The following is a 24754-nucleotide window of genomic DNA, read 5'->3' on the forward strand; positions in this document are numbered from 1 at the left end:
AATGCGTTTTTAATCTAGGCACTAGGCGTAATGCCATGTGTCGCAACATTCAACCAAATCTTTCAACCATTCCGAGTAGTAGATGGAGATATTAATATAAACAAATTCACTGTGTATAAGTGAAACGCATAAATAATTGTTGAGCATTATGAAGTACTGCACAAGCATGTTCTTTTGTCATTTTGCACGACGACTTAAAGTATTCTGTTCTGAACTCGACTGAGAGCACTAATTATTTTAAGTCTTGCATCACAGCATTGCGTTTAGTCTTCAATTGTTTCAAGTAAAGTATTTGCACACACGCGGCTAGCTTGATTCTGTCCCTACTTTCCACCAGCCTCGAATCCGGTATATCCTCACTTCCTTTATCCCCACCGTACCTAGCTGAGCGCGCGTGCGGTCGACGCGTCAATTATATCCGAATCGAAAACGATGTCTTATCGCGATAACACCGGAAAAATAAACAGAATCTGCTTTTTCGCCAATCAGCACGAGTATTTATTTTTGTGCGTTACTTGTTTAGTTGTATAAATATTGAACATTGTTATGCCAATGAGTTACTTTTAAAAGGACTTAAAAAATAATCTTTTGCGTTACTATTACTTCTAAAGACTTAGAAATTTTCCCTTGTACTTTCACAAGATGATATTTTCGCAAAACTCGTGCTGTACGACGTTTATCGTAATTTGAAAGAGCGATGTTATATGAATTATTGGTAGTATCAATTCTAGACAAACAAAGAAACCAGCTAGACACATTAGGGATGGTTCCTCGTTTAATGAAGGATGCGAGAAAGTTCTGACGTAATTTTGCGACACAGCATTTTGCATAGCCCGTTGACAATACGCTATTTTATCATTGCCCTCGGGGGATACAAGCTTATAGGAGTCCGCGATTTATGAATGATTCGGAGGAGTGAATGAACGGGACTGGCGCATGCGCGCAACCGTCCAGATTCCATTCCCATTCCGATCTCGCCTCTATTCTCATTGCTTTATCCTTTTGCCGCGCTCCGCGTGGGTACCGTGAACGCACAACAGCTGTAGAATTCATAAAAAGATCCGCCCGTCCAGGGAACCCTTATCAAGGTCCCTCCGCCATCCTACAGGCGAGGCTAGGTAGAAAAGAACGCGCGTTTCCTTCACCGTTACGGAAATATTTATCTAACCACATGGAAACCGACCTAGTCCCCGGTAAATTAAGCTACTGACCGCTTTGTAATTTCGCATAGCGATAACCATGACTTTTCTTTCCTCTGATAAGACCGGACACTGTTACTTTTCTCACGTACCTTTCCCCTGACAGTCCTAAATAATCAAACGTTCTCTACTTTCAAATCTGAAACGTGATACTGAATTAATATAAAATCTTTTTTTTACTTTTAGTTAATAATGCATATTCGGAAAGCAGCAAATAAATTACAAGTAAAAATAGCTTTTTAAAAGCTTTCTTTAAATGTTTTTATTAATTTAAAAATATGTTTTCTATTTGATTATTTTCCTTGAAGTTTTCTTACCTTCCGTGGGGGATTTTCCAAATAAGAAGTGCAGAGGTCTGTATACAGATTATTCAGATACGATCGCTTTTCGAAACTCCACCTACAGCAGATCACTATCTTTCGGGCAATCTCTGCAGCATTTCCCGGAAGCGAATATAACATTCTATGTCATTAATATTCAACGATCGAATTACTCTAAATCTGGAAACTTTATCCATTCTCCTAGAAACCACAATTCCAACATGTTTCTAAATAAATCTAAATCAACGAATTTGTAACAATATTACTATAAAGTTTTTTCTAATTGGCATACAATAATAAATAAAATATACACGTGATGTGCACGAATGATAAAATTGATGCATTAAATTCTTTAAGAGTGAAAGCAAAATGAATGGATAATTAAGACTGTACGTGTAGCTAGTGTCTCCATATCGATGTCTTGGAGCAAGAGCATTTGTGATGCACATAACGGTCACAATAGCAGGTTACAACTTGTCGGAACAGGCTGTGAACGGTGGCCTCCGTTTTAAAATTCGCAGCTGACAGTCAAAAGGCGACAATGCCGCTGAATATTGAACGTACTGGGTCCTGATGGAAATGTTATTCCGTTGTAGTTGTCCAACACAACGATTGTAGCGTTAAGGCTTGACTTATTTATGAAGATGTTACCTCTCGTGCCGCATCGTTCTGTAAAAAAAAAAACCGCGCGTAATTTCCCTTTGGGTTTGCATCTTTCGATCATAACTCCTCGATACTCCAACAACCACGCGATTTAATCTGAGTACGGGCTGTTTCGAAAGCACGTGGAGAAAATCGAAAGCAGGTAGTAGGTGGCGAAACCGTTTTTTATCCTTGCATCAGCCTTGGTTTTTCTGAAAATGGATTTCAAAGATGCTTAAGTTACACGAGAAGATCGTTGCCAAGTTTTTAAGAATAACTATAAAAGAATATAGAAAGATATTACTTTAAAAATATTTTGTGAATGTTAATAATAATAATTCATAAAAGATATAATACAGGATATTATATTTTATCGTTGAAAGAAGATACTAAAGAAGATTATAATGTACGTGCCACCTGCCAGCTTCGTTTGCCTACTTTTTCTTCCTTCTTTTTTATTTTACACCCTCCGTTGTTCTTCAGCAGCTTCCATTAAATGTGGTACGCCTCTGCGAAGCAGAATGAAAGGGCAAGTGTTTGCCGAACAATTTTCTCCGGCGGATAATGGTTAACCCAGAAACCGGTAATTCCATCGATCGAATAGTTCTTTTATTTTCGAATAGCAGATAAATATTTTCGATCTAGAAAGGTAGTAAGGATAAAAGGTGTTAGAAAATTTATTTAAACAACTAAACGAATGATGTGCCCGTACAAAATGTTTAATTATCAGTATTTTATCTCTATATCCTTAATTATAAGGCCCATCGTCGGGTAAATAGGATCTGTTGGACCGCCTCAAACTCGTAAAACATCTGGCGTTTTCGCTCTTGTCTAAATCATTTTAATCGCCACGTATGAAGAGAGGAACCGACGTAGACAATCATCTATCGGAAAAATAAAATGGAATTACCCCCTTTTTAAGAGACGGTTTCGTATGGTGGCGAAACTTGCGCGAAAAATCCAGACAAATGGCGACGTTAATTAACCTAATACGAAACGCGATATCTAGCAATTACTATTTAATGGGACCGGGTCACGGCAAGGAGCGCACCGTAATATAACTGTTTATTAAGAAACTGGTCGCCTACGTTAATTGAGATGTTACTGGTGAAATTGTTAACGATCGCGATTGCAGAATTCTAATTGGGCTTGGTCTCACGATAATTAAGTGAAAAAATGTTCGGGAACTGTTATATCAATAACCGTAATTTTATCTCTCACAGGCGGAAATCAATCGCACTTTACGTTATATTAGGCAATTACTGTTAACGTTCGCATACAGCCTATGAATAATTGCGATACTATATATGGACTATTAAATAAATTGACCATTTTCTATTCCGCCGGTTTGCACGTTTTGTGTTCGAGGCAAACATCGTAGCAGCACATTTCCCATCCGTGGCAATCTTCGTCATCGTGACAAGAAATCGGTGGCGATGAGTGCCAATCGTTACTTCTCGGGCAATGGACTCTTAACGGCGGGCAGTGCTTCTTAATTTCTTCTTTGTGGACGAATATTTCCGGCAAGAACGGCTCAATCGGCAGTGATTCAACGGCGCGCGTCCACAGCCACGGATATAAGAGCGAATGCCAGATGTACTCTGTCACACTTTCAGGCTTCCCGTTCGGACAACAATAATATCGATGATCGATTGTTCTACACCAATATCGACAATTTTCGCCGTGGTCTTTCTCGTGAGAGCTCGCCGCACACGTAACATGGACGATCAAACAAAATATCACGAAGAAACTGGACATTCTGAAATACTATGATATTTTGATTAACTTTGTATGCTCTTCTTCTTAAGCAATTAGGAAAGTACTAAATTTAAATGTAGAATATTTGATTAATCGTGATTAACTGTTAAATGATATTGCACGCTATCTAGAGTACAGTAATATAGGAATACAAAATATATGTTAATTCGTACTGTTATAATAATTATGTCTTCCTTTGGGAGTATTATAAGTACGACGTTACACGAACGGAATAACTAAATTCAAAGCGCGGTATACTCACTCGCATTCTGACTTTCGTCTAAAAACAGGTGCCGCGACGAACATCCTTATAAGTGGACGAAGAACTTCTCTTGCTTAAGTTTTGTCACGAAACAATTGTAAATTATCGCTGTACCGCGTTAAACTGTCAAAAATCTCTTTAGAAATCACGTTCGACGGTACGTTCGAGCAACATTGTTGTGGATCTTGTGAAAAGAAAGAGAATTTAGTAACCTATTTGAAAGAACCACTTTCTGTAGAAAACAGTACCGCACATAAATCACGAAACGTCGCATTGTTTCTAGTTAAAATAAATACTTTATGCTCTTTCAGAATGACTCGTAATATCTTAACGTGAATGTTTATTAAAGTTAGTTACCATTATTTCGTGCTTTCCATCCATTTGTAACTTGGTAAAATAATGATCCTCCGAATGGTTAGCAGGATGCTGCGATTTCAAATAATCTATTCCTTATGTATCGAATATCGATAATACCAATCGTCGATAAGGTACTAGAATGTCACCATTAAGTAACTAAATTTTGCAACTTCTACTTATACTGCAACAAGAGCATGAATATTTTTAAACTTTTGAAATGGAATAACCGTTTGATTTATATTAAAAAAAAAAAAAATATTAATTTGTCATGAAAATGTAATATTTTAAATTAAGAGTAAAATGACTACGTTCTCGTCATTTTTTTAAATTAAAAATAAGATAATCTAACGTTCCAATGTTGTAATTTAAGCTAGTAAAAATATAATTACACATACGAAAAAATACCTGCGAAAAGTTACCAGATGTTACCAATACATCCGGGATAGAAGCTACAGTCATTCATCGTTAGAAAAGAAAAGGAAGTTTCGCTGTTATATTTTTACTTTGATCATACTGCGCAGTTTCAAAAGAACAATTAAACGGGGGCAAGTTACGTACGAAGCGTAGAAGCCTTTGTATCGCGAGCCAATCGGATCGACGCGTAACGGAAATAGCAGTCAGGATTCGCTCGAGGTGGAAACGATGCGAGCCGGTGTTTAACGATGAGCTAAAGTCGCGTCCACATGCGGGCGTTTCGTAACGCACGGGTGACTTTCTGAGAGTGTCTCTAGACGGCATGTTCGACGACGGTACGTAAATGAAGAACAGTTACGGATAGTTTCCGAGGCGTCCTATCACACGTTAGAGTTTCCCGGTGGCGAACGAATCAGAAAAATCCGTGCTAGAGAGAGAGTAGGGCACGCGTTCGCCATCATACAATATCCCCCCCCGTATTGCGCAGCGATAGAATGCGAGCGTACGGTTTTAAGAGATTTCCGGACGAAAGATGCGAAGCAGCTAGCATCGGTGGTTAAACGGAGCCAGTGTGTTTGCCCCCTTGTGTTCTCGTCTTCTCTATAGCGGTTCTATATGAGTGTGCGTACACAAGTTAGCCAGAGTGCGGTGCATTCGGTGCAATCCGAAATCGTTGGTCGCTCGAGGTAGAGAGAGGACCTTCTAATCCCGTGTTTGTGCGCAGTGTGTGTGCAGTGTCGCGCGAAGGTCGTGAACTTTTGCAAGACTGTTCGAGAAGCTCGGTTTGCCCGTAAGCACAGTCACGAAAGGAGGAAAAAAGTGTTAAAAACGAGAGGTGGACGATCCTCCGCGAAAAGCCTCGGTAAAATGGCGGTGATCGGTACTCCGATTGGCGCTAAGCGATAGAAGAGGATCGCGCTCTATTCACCGCTCGCCAGGTTTTGTTTTGATCCAGTTCGATAGCTATCCTGACGGGGGACCGGTTCATTATTCGCCACGTTCAAATCGTTCAGTCTGATTTTAGTCGGTGATCCCGTTCCCAGCGTTGTTTTTTTCCGAAATTAACAAAAACCATCCCGCTCGTTCGAAGATAATATTTAATTGTACGCTCGAGGACGATCAAGGTGGTGAACGAGCCACCGACGGAACGGTTTTCGACGGCCGTGATGCCGCATCGTTCCGACCTCGAATTTATCGAAAGGCCACACGACAAGGACGATTCTATCAAATCCTTGTTGGCTTATCTATAGGTAAGTTTTCTGTGCCACGAGTGCATCTCTTGCTTTCACCTCTATTCGCGTATTTCACCGGTTGGTTTTCCTCTCTCTCTCTCTCTTTCTCTTTCTCTCTCTCCCTCTCTTCGTTCCTACGCTATTCGTTCTCTAACCACGATTCTATGATCTTTCCTAGTGGGTATCGTCTCTTTGTTATTATTTTGTGGCTCGTCGAGTCGAGAGCCCGAGTTAGGTTAGGCCCTAGAAACCGATGACTCTGCATCTTAACGAGAATCCAGGTTGTTTTCGTTTCTACCATCCTTCTAACGGTCCGCGGTTCTGAAACGTTTAATCGTTCCACGGCGACATTTTTACACTTCCTACGGGACAATTCCTTTGTTTATCCTCCCTTTTTTTTTTCTCTCCACCTTTGTAATCGACGTATCGTGTACCACCTTATACAGATTCATTTTAACCGCTATTTACGACGTCCTCGATACGTTTCGTCGCGATTTGTCATCGTTTCAAGGTTTATCGGGAAATTCGTATCCGCCGTTGTTGCTCTTTCCGCTAATTATTGTCACAGGTAACCGTGGCCTCTGCATTTCGATTTTCCAATCGATACAAATTTCTATGCCGTGCGTTATGTCGTTTTATTAATAAATCCTTCTGTCGGACGATGAACACGTTAATAATCCATCGATACTTAACGGACGTACAGTAACGATTTTACATTTAATGCGCGTGTTATCTTGAAAAAAAAACCATATGGAAAATTTTTTTATTTGACACGAAAATTAATAGTGACTTTTATTTTCTACCTTGTTGGAGTCTCCTGTTTTAGCCACCTAATGAAATTATGATTCACACGCGATAACAGTATTTCGTTGTAATGATACACGTTTATGCAATTGGAGAAAAATTTGTGCAATTTTGTACAAACATTGCTGAAAACTATTTGGTTCATATAAATATACAAATGGGAATGTACAATGCATAAATTCTTTTATTGTACGTTATTAATATTTATTGATTAATGGTTTTATGGTACTTGTAAAGTGTGTGCACAAATAATATTCTTTTAACATACAAAAATATTGGATAATGTTCATTGCACAAAAGTTGTCAATGATTTTGATTATGTTAAAATTATAGCGGATAGTGGTGCAGTTTTTATTATACATTTATAAATTATATTACATCGTATTTTCTTATAATGAGGATTAGTTTAATTGTCTTATAAATGTATAATAAAATCATTTTTCAGATTTTAAATTTATAAAGGAACCTTCCATCAGCCAAAATGAAAATTGATCGAAATAGGTTGAGAAAGTACACATCAGAAGCGGTAATTATATGAATATCAATGATCTGTAGACTGCAAATATTTATAGATATTCATTATTTTGTAAATATAGCTAAATACAGATTAGTCATACTCTATGAATATTATAATATGCACTTTGAATATTTTGTTCATTTTTACATATCAGATACATGTTTTGTAAATTGCTTTTTTTTTTTGTAATAAAAATTTCTCAAATGTGTAAACACAAGTGGTCTATTGATCAATAATGTTAGAAATCTAGAATAAATTGTAATAAATTATTTAAGAGAATTAAATGAATTTTCAGCCGGCAAAATGTCAGGCGCTTATAAACAAGTTGCGTTCATGCTCCCATGCAGAATTGCTAGAGGAGCTGAAGCAAATAGATGCATGGACTTTCGGTAAATGTGAACTATTCCATTGGGTTGATGTATTGGATCTTAGCGACAGCATTTTAGAAGAGGCTGCCGCTAAGAGTCCCGACAATCCATGGGAATTAGCCTGTGATCTCCCTCAAAACAGAGAGGTATGATTACTTTGAAATTCCTTATTGCTCATTGTTTTTAATTTATTTAACTCTGATTCAACTTTAACTCCAAAAGTAAACAAAGTTTACAGGAATCTAATATGTATCAATCTTGTGTGTTATAGGCAAAAGAGTTGCTTCTTTGGGTCCTTCATCTCACCACATTATTGATTGAACATTCTTATTCTCGACATTTGTACAATAGTATGGAGCATTTGGTGACATTGTTGTCAAGTTGTGACATGCATGTTGTTCTTGGCGTATTAAATATTCTCTACATGTTTAGTAAACGTAGCAATTTTATTGCTCGTTTAAACAGCGACAAGAGGCAAGCTTTACTAAGTAGGCTTACTCTTTTAGCAGAGGTATGATGTGTATACATGAATTGAGTAATAAATTAGTGGCTTGTTAGTATGTGCAAATTTTTAAATATGTTTTTACATTTTAGAGTTGGGGTGGTAAAGAAAATGGATTTGGTCTAGCGGAATGTTGTAAAGAGTATCCAGATAAGCCGCTTCCAGCAAGTGCCACAACATTGCACTTTGAATTTTATGCAGAAAACCCGACAACAGATGTAAATGCCACATCTAATACTGGTACCAAGAAATCTGGACAGACAAATTTTGTAACATGTATACATATAGAGAATGTGGATAAACTGGGTAAAACACCAGCACAAATTATGAATGATCTACTAAAGGTCTACAATGTACCTCAAGATCGACAGGTATACGACTTAATTTTTAATAACTATTTCTTCTGTTATAATAAATATTCAAGTCAATCGTTCCTATCTTTTTTTCAGATTGCGTTGTACACACATATAAGACTGGCACACAGTTTTTCCGACTATCGAAGACGATTGCAATGTGTGCACGCTCGACTGCAAGCGTTATCAATACTTGTATATAATAGCGAACTCGAAGAAAATGCGCATAGTTTACTGCATCCTGGGCTTTTAGAAGAATTAGTCGAACTGCTGGAACTCCCGCACGCACACCTCGTTGAATTACGCGCAGCTGCACTGCGAACCCTCACTAGTATCATTCACTTGGACCGTAATCCTCATTTCCCAAAAAAACCAAGTTCAAGATTGAACATGATAATCGACGTTACCGGAGCTAACTCGTATCATGGATTTTTTCCTGTATTAATTCGCACTTGCATTTCGACATTAATTTCTCCGCAACCTGACGGGCAACCCTTCCCGCTGTCGCTCGCGACGGCGTTGTTTAGCTTTCTTTATCATCTCTCGAGTTACGAAGCGGGCTGTGAGGCTCTCGTTAGTTGTGGCATGATGGAAAGCTTGTTGAAGATTATGAATTGGCCTGGGAGCGAGTTCGAACATTTAACGTTCGTAACAAGAGCGGTTCGCGTGATAGATCTAATAACGAACATAGACATGCAAGGATTTCAAGCTCACGGTGGTCTAGCGAGTTTCATCAATCGCCTTGACATGGAAGTAAACGTTTGCAGAAAAGAACAACCATTTGAGATAGAACCTTTACACTATCAAGACAGTTCACAGACTCCTCGCGAGAGATCTATGGATCGTGACGAAAGTTCCACGCCTTCGCGTGTCTACGACGAACGCGAAGAATCGTCTAATCCAATGGAATTCTCCGAGGATGAGAACATGAGCTCTAAAACGGATGACAAGAATGAACAAATACCAGATTATTCAGCTGGTAAGACCGGGAAAATATGCCTGCCACAGCGTGTCACGCTTTTGAAAGCAATATTGAATTTTATCAAGAAAATCATCCAGGATCCGATATTCTCCGACAGCATTAGGCACGTTATGGAGGGCACTCTGCCCTCCTCTCTGAGACACATTATTAGTAATTCAGAATATTATGGTCCTTCTTTGTTTCTTATCGCGACGGATGCTGTGACGGTATACGTTTTCCAAGAACCATCCTTACTGTCGTCTCTGCAGGATAATGGATTGACCGACCTTGTATTACACGCATTACTTATTAAAGAAATTCCTGCTAGTAGAGAAGTTCTAGGATCATTGCCTAATGTGTTCAGCGCTTTATGCCTGAATCAGCGTGGACTTGAGTCATTTGTAAAGCGACGCCCATTCGAACGCTTATTTAAAGTATTATTGTCACCAATTTATCTTCCTGCCATGAATCGACGCCGTAGCACAGATCCTCTGGGCGACACGGCTTCTAATCTAGGAAACGCAATGGATGAATTGATGAGACATCAGCCTAGCCTGAAAGTCGATGCAATTGCAGCTGTCATAAAGGTAAAGCATGTCTTTTCCAAGACATTAATACAATATATGTTGTTCCATATAATATTAATAGTATGCAATTTCTTTTTTTGTGCAGCTGTTAGAAGAACTATGCGTATTGGGCTGCGATCCACGCTACATATGTCTACAAGCCGAGGACAAGTTAGACAATTCCCAATCGAACACGACTTCTGGAAACCGTCAGTCTTCTGGACAGTCCGTAGGAGTTGGAGTCGGCGATTCTGGTGGAGGAGGAGGCGGAGGGAGCGGAAGCAGTAGCGACGAAGAGGAAGAGGACGAAGAGGAAGCTAGTACGAGTTCTCATCCACAGCGCGAAGAACAATGTTCGTCCTCCACCACGCAACCGGTACCACCGCCACCTCCTAGAGAGAAAACTCCGATTGCCCTGATGGAATACATACAGAACGTCACAAAATTCGTTGACGCGATCCTCAGTAACAACTCCACGGACGATCACTGTAGAGAGTTCGTAGCCCAAAAGGGTTTGGTACCACTGCTATCCATACTTGGACTGCCTAATCTTCCAGTTGATCAGTCCGTGGCACAAACAGCGTACGCTGTAGCCACAGTTTGCAAAAGTATTCTAAATCTCGCTCACGAGCCGCTCGTTTTGAAAACTGGTCTGTCCCAATTGAACGAAGTCTTGTATCTGTTGAAGCCACTGTACAGTTACATGGAGGCCCCAGGTGGATCTGTCTTGTTGCATGAATTGGTGAATGCCCCAAATCTTGAAACGGCATTCACCAGCGATACAGCCACGCCTTTGTTGCACGCCATGAATGCTGCATATGGATATATAATAATGTTCGCGCAAGTGTGCCGCACCAGCCAGAGCGAGATCAGGAATTTGGCTATGAACCATTGGGGTTCAGAGCTTGGACTTACTGTTTTGAAACGCCTCTCGGAATTGTACACGGCTCTGATATGGGAGAGCACGGCATTGTTGGCTTTGACCACGGAAGACTTTATTCCAGCTGGTTGTGATTTTGGCAAAGAGGACATGGACAAATTGATCCGCCCGGAGGCAAAAAATGAGGGTGAGAGTTCTGGTTGGTCCGCTGCCGCATCCTCAGATATGGGAAGCAACGGAATGACGACAGCCATGGAAGCTTTGAGCACGGATCCTCCGCCTGTACCTATGGAGGTGGACGAGAAGCCGAGTGCCAGTACTGGCAGAGCGACGCCCAACTCTCATCGATTGACATATCCTAAACATTTATTGGGACTCACATCTAAAATGGGCAGAGCGTTAGCGGAACTGTTCGCTATTCTTGTGAAGCTTTGTATGGGCTCTCCGATCAGACAACGCAGGGGACAACAAGTGCCCCCGATACCAACTCTTCTTTCGCAGCCGTCTAGAAGCGTGGCGACTGCTCTGAATTGCGTATTGATTCGCGGATTATCCTGGGACAAGTTGCCACCATCAACTGTACCCAAGCTTCAAGTGACCTTTTTAATGTGCACTTTGAGTTTCGTATCCCCTGCACTATTCGATGAGAAGGGATATCCATTTCATCTGATGCTTCAAAAGTTCGTTAAATTAGGCGGACAAAATGCATTTTTCGCTGCTTTTCATTGGGTATTATCTGGAGGAGGACAATTTCCGTTGTCCGAGGGATTGGAACACCCAAATTTGCCTGACTGCACTGGGGAATTCTTGGACGGTTGGCTCATGATCTTAGAGAAAATGGTGAATCCCAAAACACTTTTAGATTCACCGTACGTTTCCTCCAAATGTACTGGAATGTACAAAGTGTACGAAACATTCGATCCCATCAAGTATCTCACAGATATACATAAGGTTTGTTATACAGACAATTATATTCGGTTTGTACATATTATTATTGGTTAATTGTGTAATTCATTAATCGCAGGAAGCTTTTGAGGCAGTGATATTGATGTGGGGAAAGAAACCTCTGAAAAATTACGGAGTTCACATGACGGAACTTATTTTATCCATTTTACGACACATTTTGCGAAGTGAGCAAATCATCAAGGTACGCAAAATATTCTTAAAATATATAAATTATAAAAAAATGCGCAAACAAAAGTGTGGAGCTTTTATGAGAAACCTTAAATTTTACAATCGTTTAAAAATGACCACTTTACAGGAACACGCAGAAAAAGAAGAGAACACCGAAGGCGGAATCAGCGGTAGCACCAGTAGCGCCAGTGGGATCGGAAGAGGTAGAGCGGTGTATGACCGCAGAGAAGAACCAGAAGCTGACGTGAATCTGGAACATCTCAGACAACTAATGGACATGGGCTTCAGCAGAGCCCACTGCATCGAGGCTTTAGTCCATACGTTAACAGTTGAACAAGCAACTGACTATTTGCTGACCAATCCCGCCACTCTGCGCAGATCAGACGTTCCTGCGGGTGACGTAAGTGGACAAGACCTGATAATGGACTTGGAACTGGTAGACGACGATCAAATAATGCATGCGATAGCGATGTCTCTTGGGGAAACGACAGAGACGCGTAAAGTATTCAGTGCGGAAGAACCAGCGCGCGAGGCTACCACCATAACAGAGAACATAGACAAATTCACTCAGAACGCGTTGAGTCAATGCTTGAATCTGTTAGACTTGATGCCTGACACCGTGTATCGAATTTGCGATTTGCTCGTAGCTATTGCCAAGAGAAATGGGGACGAGTGGCGTGACAATATGCTTAGACAGCTCATGAGAGAAATTGGCAGTCTGGTGGATTATCTGATCGAAGTTGCGGAGAGTCAGGATCCGAATGCTGGCGCGAAATTGGTGGAATGCAAGGAGGCCAACAAAGTCACCGGACGTATTTACTTGTACACGATGTTCTTTGAGGGGACGTTCCAAGAAATGCGAGTACCGTGCGCTCAGATCGTAGAAGAGTTCGCTATCTTGAATAAACTCGTGCGTCTCTTAGTGGTGAGCGAAGGTCCGCTTACGGCGAATAAAAACAAAATTGCCAAAGAAGGCAACAAGGACACAACATCTGCCAAAACACCGAAATGGCTCGCACCATTGCTATTACTGATAGAACGTTTGGAAAAGGTCGCGATATTAACGAAGAGGAAAGAATTGATGTACAAAGTGACGACTAGAATGTGGAAATGGTTCGATCTGAGTACAGGGAAATGGAATTTGTATTCCCCAATAAATAATCGTATCATCAACGACGCGTATTGGGCAGGCGAGTCCAGTACGAGAGTGTCATGCAACAGGCGCCGATACGTGATCAACTTCTCCTCCATGACGCAGGTTAATGAGGAGAGTGGAAACAGACGACCAATCACTATGGGCTTCAAATTGCATACAGGAAACGAGGAAGGCGGTTCTGGTTCTGATTCAAACATGGATACGGATGAAAATCGTGTGGAGGACAAACGGAACACCGTGTTGCAAGGATTGGAGCCAAGCATGGCACCAGGCATTATACGTGCATGCGTGAGGCTGATGGCTATTCCTGTCGACAGAGACGCTCTGCACGCTTCCATGAAGGTTTGCTTGCGGCTCACCAGGGATTACGAGAATGCTGAGATATTTGTCCGCGAAGGTGGCGTAAAGCTTCTCTTAGAAATGGCTCAGGCGAGCAGTTTCATTGGATGCATCAATCTAAGTACACTTTTGATCAGACACACCTTGGAAGAGCCGTGTACTCTTCGATTGGCCATGGAGAAAGTGATTCGCAGTCGTACTCAAGGAAACATCCCGCCAGCGTGCAAGGAAATATTATTCATGACGCGTCAGATCAACAGCGCCGTGTGCCGCAACCCTGAGGTGTACAGGGAAGTTTGTGAGAACATTCTAAGAGTCGATATTCGTTTATTGGGCAAAGAGGACGATGATAATCGATTGATAGTTAAGGCACTTCCTCCTAATCACTCCTCGGTGATGCCAATGGTAGAGAAGGCCTCGATATCCGTCGTGAAGGATCTCTTGAACGCTCTCATAAAACCCATGCCTGTTATCTCTGATGAGAAGTCCCTAACCCCGACGAGAAGCCCCGAGAAGAAAGTGTCTTACTCGAATTCAACCGTGGGTAGCTCGTCTTCGCGGCGAGACGTTCTCAGGAACAACGCAACAGCGACAAACGAAACTATCGACGAGGAGGACCAAGTGTCACAGATAATACCCATGAAACTCTATCCAGGTAGTAGTAACGATGCCAACAAGGTGGAACCAGAAGAGGCAAAGAAGCCTTTGCTGGCAAAGTCTGCTGTTTTGAAAATACTCGCGGAGGCTGTCCGCTCGTACAGCGCAGTAGCGAGCCTGATCACAGAGCATGTGTATAAAGCTGGACAAAGCGAGATGGTGCCCGAGTACACTAGCGCGCTCGCGTTCCTCTTGGACAAGCTTCTGCCAATGTCACCGGAGAACTCGAGCGACAGACAGTGCAGCAGCATGGCGAGGATGTTGATAGCAGCTATCGCATCTTGCAACCATTCTCCCGATGTCCAAACGACATTAGTGACTGAAGTGAAGGCTGCCTTGACGAGGACCTTGGCTTTGCCTGAGAGTTCCGAGAAGCACGCGCAGATCCAGCTGCTGGTCGGGCTGATTTCAACGATGATAGACAGTTGCCCGCCAACATCACATAACCAGTTAAGAACCTCTTTGAAGATGCACCAGCATAACAACGTCAACTACATCGTCAGAATTATGCTTAGGAAGGGGATAATCACGGATCTGGCGAAGATACCGTACAGCTTGGATCTGTCGAGTCCAAACATGGCAGGCACTATCAACGCTGCGTTGAAACCGTTGGAGACGTTGTCCAGAATCATTAATCAGCCTATGCCAGGCGCGGTTAATAGTAAATTCTCGAAGCCAAAAAGCAGAACTGCTCAGGAGGAGCCTATTGGAGAGCAGACTGGAACTACCACGTCTGAAGCGACGCACGCTGTTGGAGAGGAGACTAACGAAGACGCAGAGAACACGGAGCACGATATATCCGTGACTGCGGAGAGTCTCGAGCCAACTTCAGAAAGTCAGCTGCACGAGGCTGAGGCTGCTCTTGTGGACATCATGGATCAGCTTCTCGAAAGGTAATCATATACGATGTTTTATCATTTTGTGGAATTTTGTTTGTCACATTTTTTATTTATAACGTTAGAGTTTCAATAAATGCTTAATGATTATATAGTTTAGGCGCATATAACGCTGCTGTACTTATAATCAAGTAGTGTACTATTTCCCAGGGACGGGCCAGGCGTAACGGAAGATCAATCATCTCGACCTCATAGGCCCATGGACATCGATGAAGAAAGTCTTGCTATACGTGACGGGGAGGCTGATTTCGACCCGACTCGAGACGCCACGGTAAGAATAACACTGCTTTCTTTACATTCTTGTATAATTAGGAACACATTATTGTTTCACATAGTCGAACGTAATTTTTAATTGTGTTTTCTAGGAGGATTTAATGAGTTCTGACTCAGACTCAGATAGCAATCCATCTGACGATAACGAGGACGAGGTGCAAGATGAAGAGGACGAGGAGGAAGAAGAAGAAGACGATGGTAATTTTATTATATTCAATACGCAAGATTGTCAATTAATTAATTAAGTTAACTCGTTTTATTGAAAATATACTATAAACTCGTCTATTCGGAATAAATAAGTGGTTAATCGCTATGTACCAGGAGAAGAGAACGAAGAAGAAGAAGAGGAGGAAGAAGAAGGTTCCTCAAACTACGAGGAGGACGGAATAGAGTTCTACGAAGATGTGGGGGAAAGTGGCGTGTTCCGTATGATTCCTTCTACGGATCGAGATGGCAGCAGCGTTGTCATGATTCGACATAACATCGACAATGCTGACAATGTAAACTCCACCACCACCGTTACGCCACGATCCAGTCTTCCTTGGAGTACAACGCTTCCCCTTCCGCTGGGTCTCTTCGAGAACCCACCCTCGATCTCTGAAAGTAGCGGCATTCAATCGCACTCGTTGTTAATATCCCAAAGTGGTTTGGACACCTCTAATACGAGAGCTCAGAGAGCCGCTAGACCACGAAGGTATCAATACTTTCAATTACCAAATCCACGAAGCACGAATCCTCCAGTGATTCTACAAAGACTTCTGAGACCTGTTGCGGAAGTTATCCCATTGTCCGCTAGTCAGGTTCTGGCCTCCAGTTTTCGCGACACACGTGTTGTTGTGATGGATAACGGCGTTGGGATATTGACCAACCAGGAGGAGGAACAAATAGACTTTGTCGATCAATCTGGTTACCTTTTCGGATCCAGTCTAGCGACCACCATGAACAACACTCCCACTGCGTTGCATTGGTGGATCGAGGAGAGCAAACTGTTAGATGGAGACTCTCAGACGGACTGCTGCGTGGGTGTTGTACATAAATTGATTCCTGGACTGGAGAAACGTAGGAACGCTGAATTGGGCGAACGGCGTGAGAGACGCAAAATGCAGTACGCATCCGAAAAGAAAGTCGAGAAGGACAACAAGGAAGGAAAGGACCACTTGAACAACACGGAATCTGGCTCCTCTACTATAATATCCATGGATGAGCAAATATCGACGGCGTCGACGTCGCAACGGGAGGATACCAACAATTTCGCATCGAGATTCGAGACATGCGTGGAGAGGCTGGAACACGCGCTAGACGAAAGCATAATTGATGTGACTGGCGAGATGGACGCGACCGTTCAGGAAGACGAGGAACGTCCACCGCCTCCGCCACCCGAAGAACAGCCGTCTGAACCGAGGGATCCACGAATAAGCAACAGGAATCCAACTCTGGAGCTCGCTGAGTGCATAGTAGACTCTGTGTTCGGGTCTTACGCGTCCGAACCGAGTAGACTGAGGCAACCAGAGCGTGCTGTCGAAGGATCCGCTATCAACGAAACGTCTAGTCGACCCAACACGTCCATAGTCGTCGATTTTAGTCAGGAACGTAACGAAGATCTCTTGAGAGAGAGCGACTCGTCCGAGTGGATAAGAATCTTCACGGACGATAGCCAGTCGAACGTCGAACGAAATGCGAATATACTTAATCAAGGACCAGCCGCTTCCACGTCGGAAAGTGTGAACTCAGAAACAGCAGAACCACAACAGCAACAGCAGCAGCAGCAGCAGCAACAACAGCCGCCACCGCCGTTACAGCAACAACCAGAACAACCACAACCACAGGAACAACCGCAACAGCAGCAGCAGCAACAACAGCAGCCACAGCAACAACAAAACCAGTCTCAGGAGCAACAGTTACCGGATGGTGTGGATCCGTCTTTCCTGGCTGCATTACCGGAAGATATGCGTGACGAGGTCATAGCTGAGCAACTTAGGCATGTATAATATATTGACATTACGGGAGTTCACTTTTTTTATTTCTCGAGCAAATACTCTCTTTATAATGGTCTCTAACAATTATGTATAATTTTCTGCAGACTTCAACGAATTCGACAACGAACACAAGCTACTGTGGTTGAGGAATCAACCGGGCCGGTTGAAGTTAATCCCGAATTCTTAGCCGCCTTGCCACCGGCGATTCAAGAGGAAGTTCTGGCGCAGCAACGCTTAGAACAGCAACGTCATGCGGCTACGAGCGCGAATCCAGAGGATCCAGTCGATGCAGCTGCATTCTTCCAGAATTTACAACCTTCCCTTCGACAAGCGGTTAGCAAATACAACTTATAACTACGATTTTATGACTGGTGCAAAAATTATTAGAATACAAGTAACCTGTGTATCCCACAGATTTTAACTGATATGGAGGAATCGCAAATGTCCGTCCTTCCACCGGATCTAGCCCAAGAGGCTCATAATCTCCGAAGAGAATGGGAAGCACGAAATCGTCACATAATGCAAGACAGATTTCTCAATCATGTTAGCCATGGAAATGCTGCCTTGTCCAGTATATTACGGAATTCTGGTAGAGGTAAATATTGTATATTATCGTGCTACATTGAGACGTTATTTGTATTCAAGAAATTAATCGAATATGAAAAAATGTAATAGCTAGAGGTGGCGGTACGCGTTATGCGATCCATACAGTGGCGCAAAGAGGATGGCCGCCATTTCCACGTGGTGACCCTAGTATAGCTCATCACGGTGCGGGTCTACGACTCAAAGGCAGACAATTGTTGGACCATGAGTCGATGGCTTGCGTATTGGTATTACTGTTTGTTGATGAACCAAAAATTAATACGTTAAGGCTTCATAGAGTTATCAGGAATCTTTGCTATCATGGTAGCACAAGGGAATGGGTAGTTAGAGCCTTACTAAGTATCATGGAAAGAAGTAACGACGAGAACAAAGATATAGCCATGGATTTTGGCGGAAAATTCAGGAGGAAAAGTTTGGTCCCCATGATGCACCATGACTATTGGTAAGTTTAAATGCGCAATATTTCTAAACAACTCTCAAATTTCCAAATATTGTATTCTAAAATCTCAAATTGTCCTTTCAAAATCCTTTCCAGTGCCCCAAAAATATTTGACCAAAGAAACAACGCACAGTCGTGGTTGAACATCAGCATTGACGCTGCACTTGGATGCAGAGCGAATGTTTTCCACATTGTCAGGCACGGTGGTAAGAAATCGGAAAGACAAGGCAGCAGTATCGCCATTCACCCTCAAGCAGCACCCACAGTATGCAGGTAAACTAATCAGAATCTTTAATAATCGTCCGGCAAATTATCCACCTGTAATTTTCAAAATGTGATCACTTATCTTCTCCCAGACATACGTTAGAGTTATTGGTATCGCTGGCTAAAAGTTTCCCTGGTTATTTCGTACCAATCAAATCTAAGGAGACCGAAGAGAAAGAAAGTAACAAGGAAAAAGACTCTGGCAACAAAGAAGAAACCGGCGCGAAAGGTAAATCCACGTCGAAACCGGGGAAAAGCGATCAACCAGACTTCTGGGACATGCTGTTGAAACTCGACTCGTGTGCCTCGAAGAAAGGAAAATCAGTCGCCAGGTCGCATTCGATCTCGAACTTGGGAAACGATTCGGAGCACAGTACGACCACCTTCGAGTCATCCGCCTTTGGTCAATTAATATCAATGTTGAACTGGTCGGTCATCAAACGAAGCAGTCAGTTGACAGACAAACTGTTGAGATTACTGTCTCTGATTTCGATTGGATTGACAGAGGTGAATCCGTATCGTAGACAAGAAGGAAATAAGAACAAGAGGACAGACATGAATAAAGAACAAAGTGTGGCTGCACCTGAAGAACACCTTAAATTGGCTGTGCAGGTATTGACGAGCAAGAGTTGTTCCGAGGAAGGGCTCGAGGATGCGACAGCCTTGTTGCTTAACTTGTCTCACTGTCCTGATCCTACTAGACAGTTGGTAATGTCTTCGTTATTGATCTACTACTACAAGCAACTCTATAACGCGATTAATATGTGACGTAATAGAAAAGTGGATTAAATTAATATTCACATTTTTTTTATATATTAGCCTATTACTTAAATCTTTCACCCTCCAGCTTAGATGGGTCATTTAGTGAATATGATTTATGGTAATAGAGCATTTAAGAAAATATCGCTCTTGGCAATCCTACAGAGGTACAACATGTCGGATTACTTGCTCTGTGTCTAAGTCTGTGGAGCTTATTCTTTTCAACCGCTCGACTCTCTCGTTGGGTTGTTGATTGGAGCATTAGCCAATCTAATATGAAAAATTATATTTAATTTTATGTTACATATTATTAATCGTGTTATAGGAATGTTTTTCTTGTGTATAATGTGTTCTTTAAATGATCAATTAAATTACTGATGTATAATTTTTACAGATATTGAAGTTACTTTTGGAAGGAGCCATGGAACTGGCCAATGTTGTTTGCGAGCACATCAAAGACTTATTAATGGAGTTGAAAGTTTTGAACCGTGAACTCAGACGAAACTCTATGGAAGAGCAACCTTCGACTAGCACTGGAGGATCCCGTGGAATTCTTTTGGATAGGTATATACACGCGTGTTTTCATAAATTTAAATTTACAGTGGCATACTTAATAACATTTGAATAAATTATTATAGGTTTACGAACGAGAGTGTAATCGTTACAGCGCCTAGTAAAGTAAAAGCCGGAAGTGATCTTCAGTTACCATCGATGGCTGCCCTTGTTAGCAAAACTTCTAGTCAGGCATTCTTCTTAAGAATACTTAAAGTGATCGTACAAATAAGGGAAGCTGTACGTTTAGCGAACAATAAGAAATCATGTAGGTTTTCATATACATTGAAACTTTAAAGTAAACGAAACAACATTATTTGGAACAAATCTTTATTTTCATTTTCAGCTACTCAAAGTTCCGAAGGTTCTGTAGATACTGCGAACACCAACCAAGCTTCAGAATCAGGTACTTAATTTACCGTAGATCTTTAAATTTTTATAAATACAAATGCACTCCCATAGATTTAATAAATTCATATGTATTTTTTATAGGTGAAGATAAGCTCCCATTGTTAAGTGAGAGCTTAGTACTGGATCACTTATGGGAGACGCTTAGCGCTTGTTTATTGGAATTGGAATACACTCCGGATCAGCATGCAGTGTTAGTGTTACAGGTAAATCATCTGAACCCTTTTTGTTCGTTAATATATGAATGAATAAACAAATAAATGTTTTACAGCCCGCGGTAGAAGCATTTTTCCTTGTACATTCATCATCGAGTACCTCTCGCGATCGTCATCTGAATACAAACACGGAGAACCGCGAAGTTGTTCCTGACCTAACACCAGTCTCGCCCATATATTCAGACAACGAAGGCACATCCCAATCGGAAGCCACTATCAATACTTCCTGGGATATGCAACCTCCGCCACAGAAAACATTACCGCCAGACCAATTGAAGTTCCTGAAATTTGCCGGTACTATATTTTTTACTTGAAAATATTCGTGAGAGAACGATTTTAATTATATGCGTACATTATTATATATTCTTGTACTATGTTTTCATTACAGAAACGCACAGAACTGTTCTGAATCAAATTCTCCGTCAAACGACCACGCATTTAGCGGACGGTCCGTTCTCTGTGCTAGTAGATCACACAAGGGTTCTCGACTTCGACGTTAAGCGACGATACTTCCGTACAGAGCTGGAACGTATGGATGAAGGTATCCGTAGAGAAGAATTGGCGGTACATGTACGTAGGAATAACGTCTTCGAGGACTCGTTCCGGGAGCTTCATAGGAGAAATGCTGACGAATGGAAGAACCGATTTTACATCGTCTTTGAAGGTAATGATCGCAACGATTTACTTATCCGTACTTGTGCTGTTTTATTCTCTAAACTATGTACGGATAGAAGTAGAATCTTTTTGTTTACGATAAAATAAATTTACTTTAGGCGAAGAAGGGCAAGACGCTGGAGGATTGCTCCGAGAGTGGTACGTCATCATTTCCAGAGAAATTTTCAATCCCATGTACGCTTTGTTCACCGTAAGCCCTGGCGATCGTGTCACGTACATGATAAACTCTTCTTCACACTGCAATCCTAACCATTTGTGTTACTATAAATTTGTCGGTCGAGTTATTGGTGAGTTCTTATTCTTCCGTTTTTAAACGATATGCAAGAGAGAAAGAGTTCTCTATTAATTTCTATTGGTCATTGTTGTTGCAGCTAAAGCAATTTACGACAACAAACTACTAGAGTGTTACTTTACGCGTAGTTTTTACAAGCATATCTTAGGAATACTGGTGAAACACACTGACATGGAAAGCGAGGATTATAGTTTTTACAAAGGACTTGTATACCTTACAGAACACAATATCGCTGATCTTGGATACGAATTAACATTCTCCACAGAGGTATATTTCCTTTTTCGTCTACGTACATTTTTTTCATTGTACGTTGTTATTCATTTCTGTATCAATTCCACTAGGTAAATGAGTTCGGTGTGAATGATGTTCGCGATTTAATACCAAACGGGCGTAACATTGTTGTTACCGAAGAGACGAAACTAGAGTACATTCGACTTGTGTGTCAAATGAAAATGACTGGAGCAATCCGTAAACAGTGAGTGAAATAAAATATTCGAACATTTCGTTCGATATATTCAGAGCATTTAAATGATCATTCTTTACATTCTATTTCTCGTAGGTTAAATGCGTTCCTAGAAGGTTTTTATGATATTATTCCGAAACGACTGATCTCTATATTCAATGAACAGGAACTTGAGCTATTAATTAGTGGATTACCTAATGTAGATATCGAAGACCTTAAAGCTAATACTGAATACCATAAATATAACGCAAACTCTTTACAAGTAAGTACTTTTAGAAATTGATCCACTATTGGTGGACGTCGACCATCGGTGACGATTAACCCTATGAATAATTTCTATTTGAAATATAGATTCAATGGTTCTGGCGAGCACTAAGAGGTTTCGATCAAGCAGATAGAGCTAAGTTTTTGCAGTTCGTCACGGGAACTTCGAAAGTGCCGTTGCAAGGTTTCGCTGCTTTAGAGGGAATGAATGGTATACAAAAGTTCCAAATTCATCGTGAGGATAGGTCGACAGATAGGCTTCCGTCAGCACATACATGGTAAATTCTACGCACATTTTCATATACTAGCTTGCGAGCTGGCAAGTTCTTTCCACTTCATAAAGAGGAATAAGCGAAAGTAAAATTGGCGTTGCTTTAAACGAAATAACATCTCGAGTGTTCAAAGAATGGTTCCCATGAACTTCGAATTAGGCACTAATTTTCTTTTTTCTCTTTCAGTTTTAATCAACTAGATTTACCAGTGTACGAAACGTACGACAAACTTCGCACGAATTTACTGAAAGCGATTCACGAATGTAGTGAAGGGTTCGGCTTTGCCTAAATTGCTGCGAAATCCCGCAAAAATCTGTTTGCCCGATTTTGCATTAAAAAAATCGAAGAGCGAAGACGCAACAAACGAATACAAAGAAAATAAAAACAAAAAAAGAAACATCCATACAAAGTACATAGTGAAGGCGAGGAAAACGATTAAAGCGTTGAAACGTAATAAAAAATTGTAAAAGTACCGATTGGTCTTCGCTCAAGATCTAATATATAAATTTGTACTCCACTATATACATATTAAAACTAAAAAAATGTATGTGTATATACGTAAAATTAACGATGTAATTACCGATGATTCGTCGCTAGAGTTTATTTTGTTGAACGATCTTTAAAAAAAACAAAAAAAAAAGATGGAAAGGAGAGGAAGGAAAACGAACGAGACGTAGAGCTTAACGTTAATTCCCGACAGATGGAAAACTTAAGGGGAAAAAAGGAAAAGGAAAATCGGAGACTTTAGTTAAGGACCTTAACGGTTAAGAGATAACAGATAAGAACTCAATGTAATTCATCGTTAAAAAAAAAGCAAAACAACAAAAAAAAGCAGAAAATAAGAGAGAATGCAGCTGGCTGAAATACAAATGTAATATAATTGCGACTTGAAGCCGCTCCACTCTTGAACAGATTCAGTTGCGGGGTTTTTTTGGAATGAGAGAACACAAAATCGAACTTGTTGCCGTTCACGGAAGGTGGAAAGGAAGTAGAAGGCAAATGGCTGATGGAGAAGTGTGCCTGTATTCCGAGTACGTGTTTATTTCATATTACGCGTGGAAGAAATCTTTGGCAGAAACCTAAAGCATACACATACACAAACACAAGCATACACACACATACACAGAGATAGATCTGTAGAGATGAGATAAAGAAATGAAAAACGAAAAAAATATGAAAACGTGTTGTGTGCAAGAAGCGCGAATGCGTGTGTACATGTAATATGCGCGAATGTGAGAACAGAGAGTATAATTAATATTGCTATTCAAGAAACCGATTAGACACGAGCCTAAATATGAGAAAAAAACATTTCACGATGTTATATATCCTTAAAACGCCCGCAAGAAGAAAAGAAAAATAAGAAGAAGAAGAAATAACGTATGGTTGTACACTATTAGTATTAATAATTATATTATCTAATTCTTAATCGATAGTAATAATCATTAATTAATATCGTTTTAATATTAATCATTTGAAAAATGTGATGTTAAAAAAAAGGAAGTCATGTAACGTTTTTTCCTTTTTTCTTTTCTTTTTCCTATAATTGATATAGCGCGCAAAATCACGTCCACTTCGCCCAGCTCTCTCGCTCTCTCTCTCTATCTCTCTCTCTTTTTCTCTTTCTTTCTTTCTTTCTCTCTGATCTTTTAATATCCCCGAACTTCCTTTCTTCGATTTCAATCTCCAGGAAAAAGGAAACGCTTTTTACTGCTCTGGGGAAACGTATAAGGAAGATACTTGCAAATTGAACGGATGTTAATTTTTGTAAACACATCGAATGGGACAATATATGTTGTGGGAAAAGCATAGATTCATCTGAACTCTTTTTCGCGATATATAATGTTAGGGAGTTATTGCTTAGGAATTCGCAAAAAATAAACTAAATGTTGTATTTCTTATAAAACGATTGCGTCGTCTAATTTTTTTTAATTTTCTGATTATACGAGGACACCTTGTTAGCGTAGTACTTTAATGAACGTTAA

At 40.9% G+C, this 24754-nt stretch overlaps 2 protein-coding genes and 2 long non-coding RNA genes across 6 annotated transcripts; 1 reads left to right on the top strand and 3 right to left on the bottom strand.

Annotated features, from left to right (window-relative positions):
- Window positions 1-1558: 1558 nt before the first annotated feature.
- LOC143429900 (uncharacterized) lies at window positions 1559-2299 on the bottom strand. The gene is made up of 3 exons (XR_013102584.1): window positions 2171-2299; window positions 1913-2089; window positions 1559-1720 (listed from the first exon to the last, which is right to left on the bottom strand). It is a non-coding gene; the product is annotated as an uncharacterized LOC143429900 (long non-coding RNA).
- Window positions 1973-2243, bottom strand: LOC143429899 (uncharacterized). The gene is made up of 2 exons (XR_013102583.1): window positions 2084-2243; window positions 1973-2006 (listed from the first exon to the last, which is right to left on the bottom strand). It is a non-coding gene; the product is annotated as an uncharacterized LOC143429899 (long non-coding RNA).
- Window positions 2300-3496: 1197 nt separating the features above from the next.
- On the bottom strand, window positions 3497-3919 carry LOC143429636 (uncharacterized). The gene has a single exon (XM_076905311.1). It carries the CDS (start codon window positions 3917-3919, stop codon window positions 3497-3499), a length of 423 nt encoding a protein of 140 aa, XP_076761426.1.
- A 2075-nt stretch (window positions 3920-5994) lies between these two features.
- Window positions 5995-24675, top strand: Huwe1 (HECT, UBA and WWE domain containing E3 ubiquitin protein ligase 1). Of its 3 annotated transcripts, none has more exons than XM_076905547.1 (29): window positions 5995-6202; window positions 7434-7514; window positions 7801-8019; window positions 8145-8384; window positions 8468-8746; window positions 8825-10276; window positions 10362-12086; window positions 12160-12282; window positions 12397-15314; window positions 15453-15588; window positions 15683-15788; window positions 15912-17568; window positions 17671-17899; window positions 17981-18161; window positions 18242-18611; window positions 18705-18881; window positions 18965-19580; window positions 20026-20195; window positions 20270-20451; window positions 20530-20589; window positions 20676-20797; window positions 20863-21100; window positions 21195-21470; window positions 21580-21768; window positions 21853-22040; window positions 22115-22248; window positions 22333-22498; window positions 22588-22778; window positions 22959-24675. In XM_076905547.1, the coding sequence occupies exons 2-29, from the start codon at window positions 7470-7472 to the stop codon at window positions 23059-23061; spliced, it is 12492 nt and encodes a 4163-aa protein (XP_076761662.1). In that variant the 5' UTR covers window positions 5995-6202; window positions 7434-7469; the 3' UTR covers window positions 23062-24675. The 3 variants fall into 3 exon arrangements, with proteins under 3 accessions (XP_076761662.1, XP_076761663.1, XP_076761664.1); XM_076905548.1 differs by having other exon boundaries at window positions 15915-17568; XM_076905549.1 differs by having other exon boundaries at window positions 15468-15588.
- Window positions 24676-24754: the final 79 nt, after the last annotated feature.

Source organism: Xylocopa sonorina, chromosome 12 (genome assembly GCF_050948175.1).
Source record: "Xylocopa sonorina isolate GNS202 chromosome 12, iyXylSono1_principal, whole genome shotgun sequence".
NCBI lineage: Eukaryota > Metazoa > Arthropoda > Insecta > Hymenoptera > Apidae > Xylocopa > Xylocopa sonorina.

Excerpts from the sequence above, each read along its gene's own strand:
- LOC143429636 (XM_076905311.1), bottom strand. The coding sequence starts at position 3,919 with ATGTCCAGTTTCTTCGTGATATTTTGTTTGATCGTCCATGTTACGTGT.
- Huwe1 (XM_076905547.1), top strand. The coding sequence starts at position 7,470 with ATGAAAATTGATCGAAATAGGTTGAGAAAGTACACATCAGAAGCG. Across the intron at positions 7,515-7,800 it reads GAAAGTACACATCAGAAGCG|CCGGCAAAATGTCAGGCGCT; the intron begins GTAATTATATGA and ends ATGAATTTTCAG. Across the intron at positions 22,041-22,114 it reads AATTAACATTCTCCACAGAG|GTAAATGAGTTCGGTGTGAA; the intron begins GTATATTTCCTT and ends CAATTCCACTAG.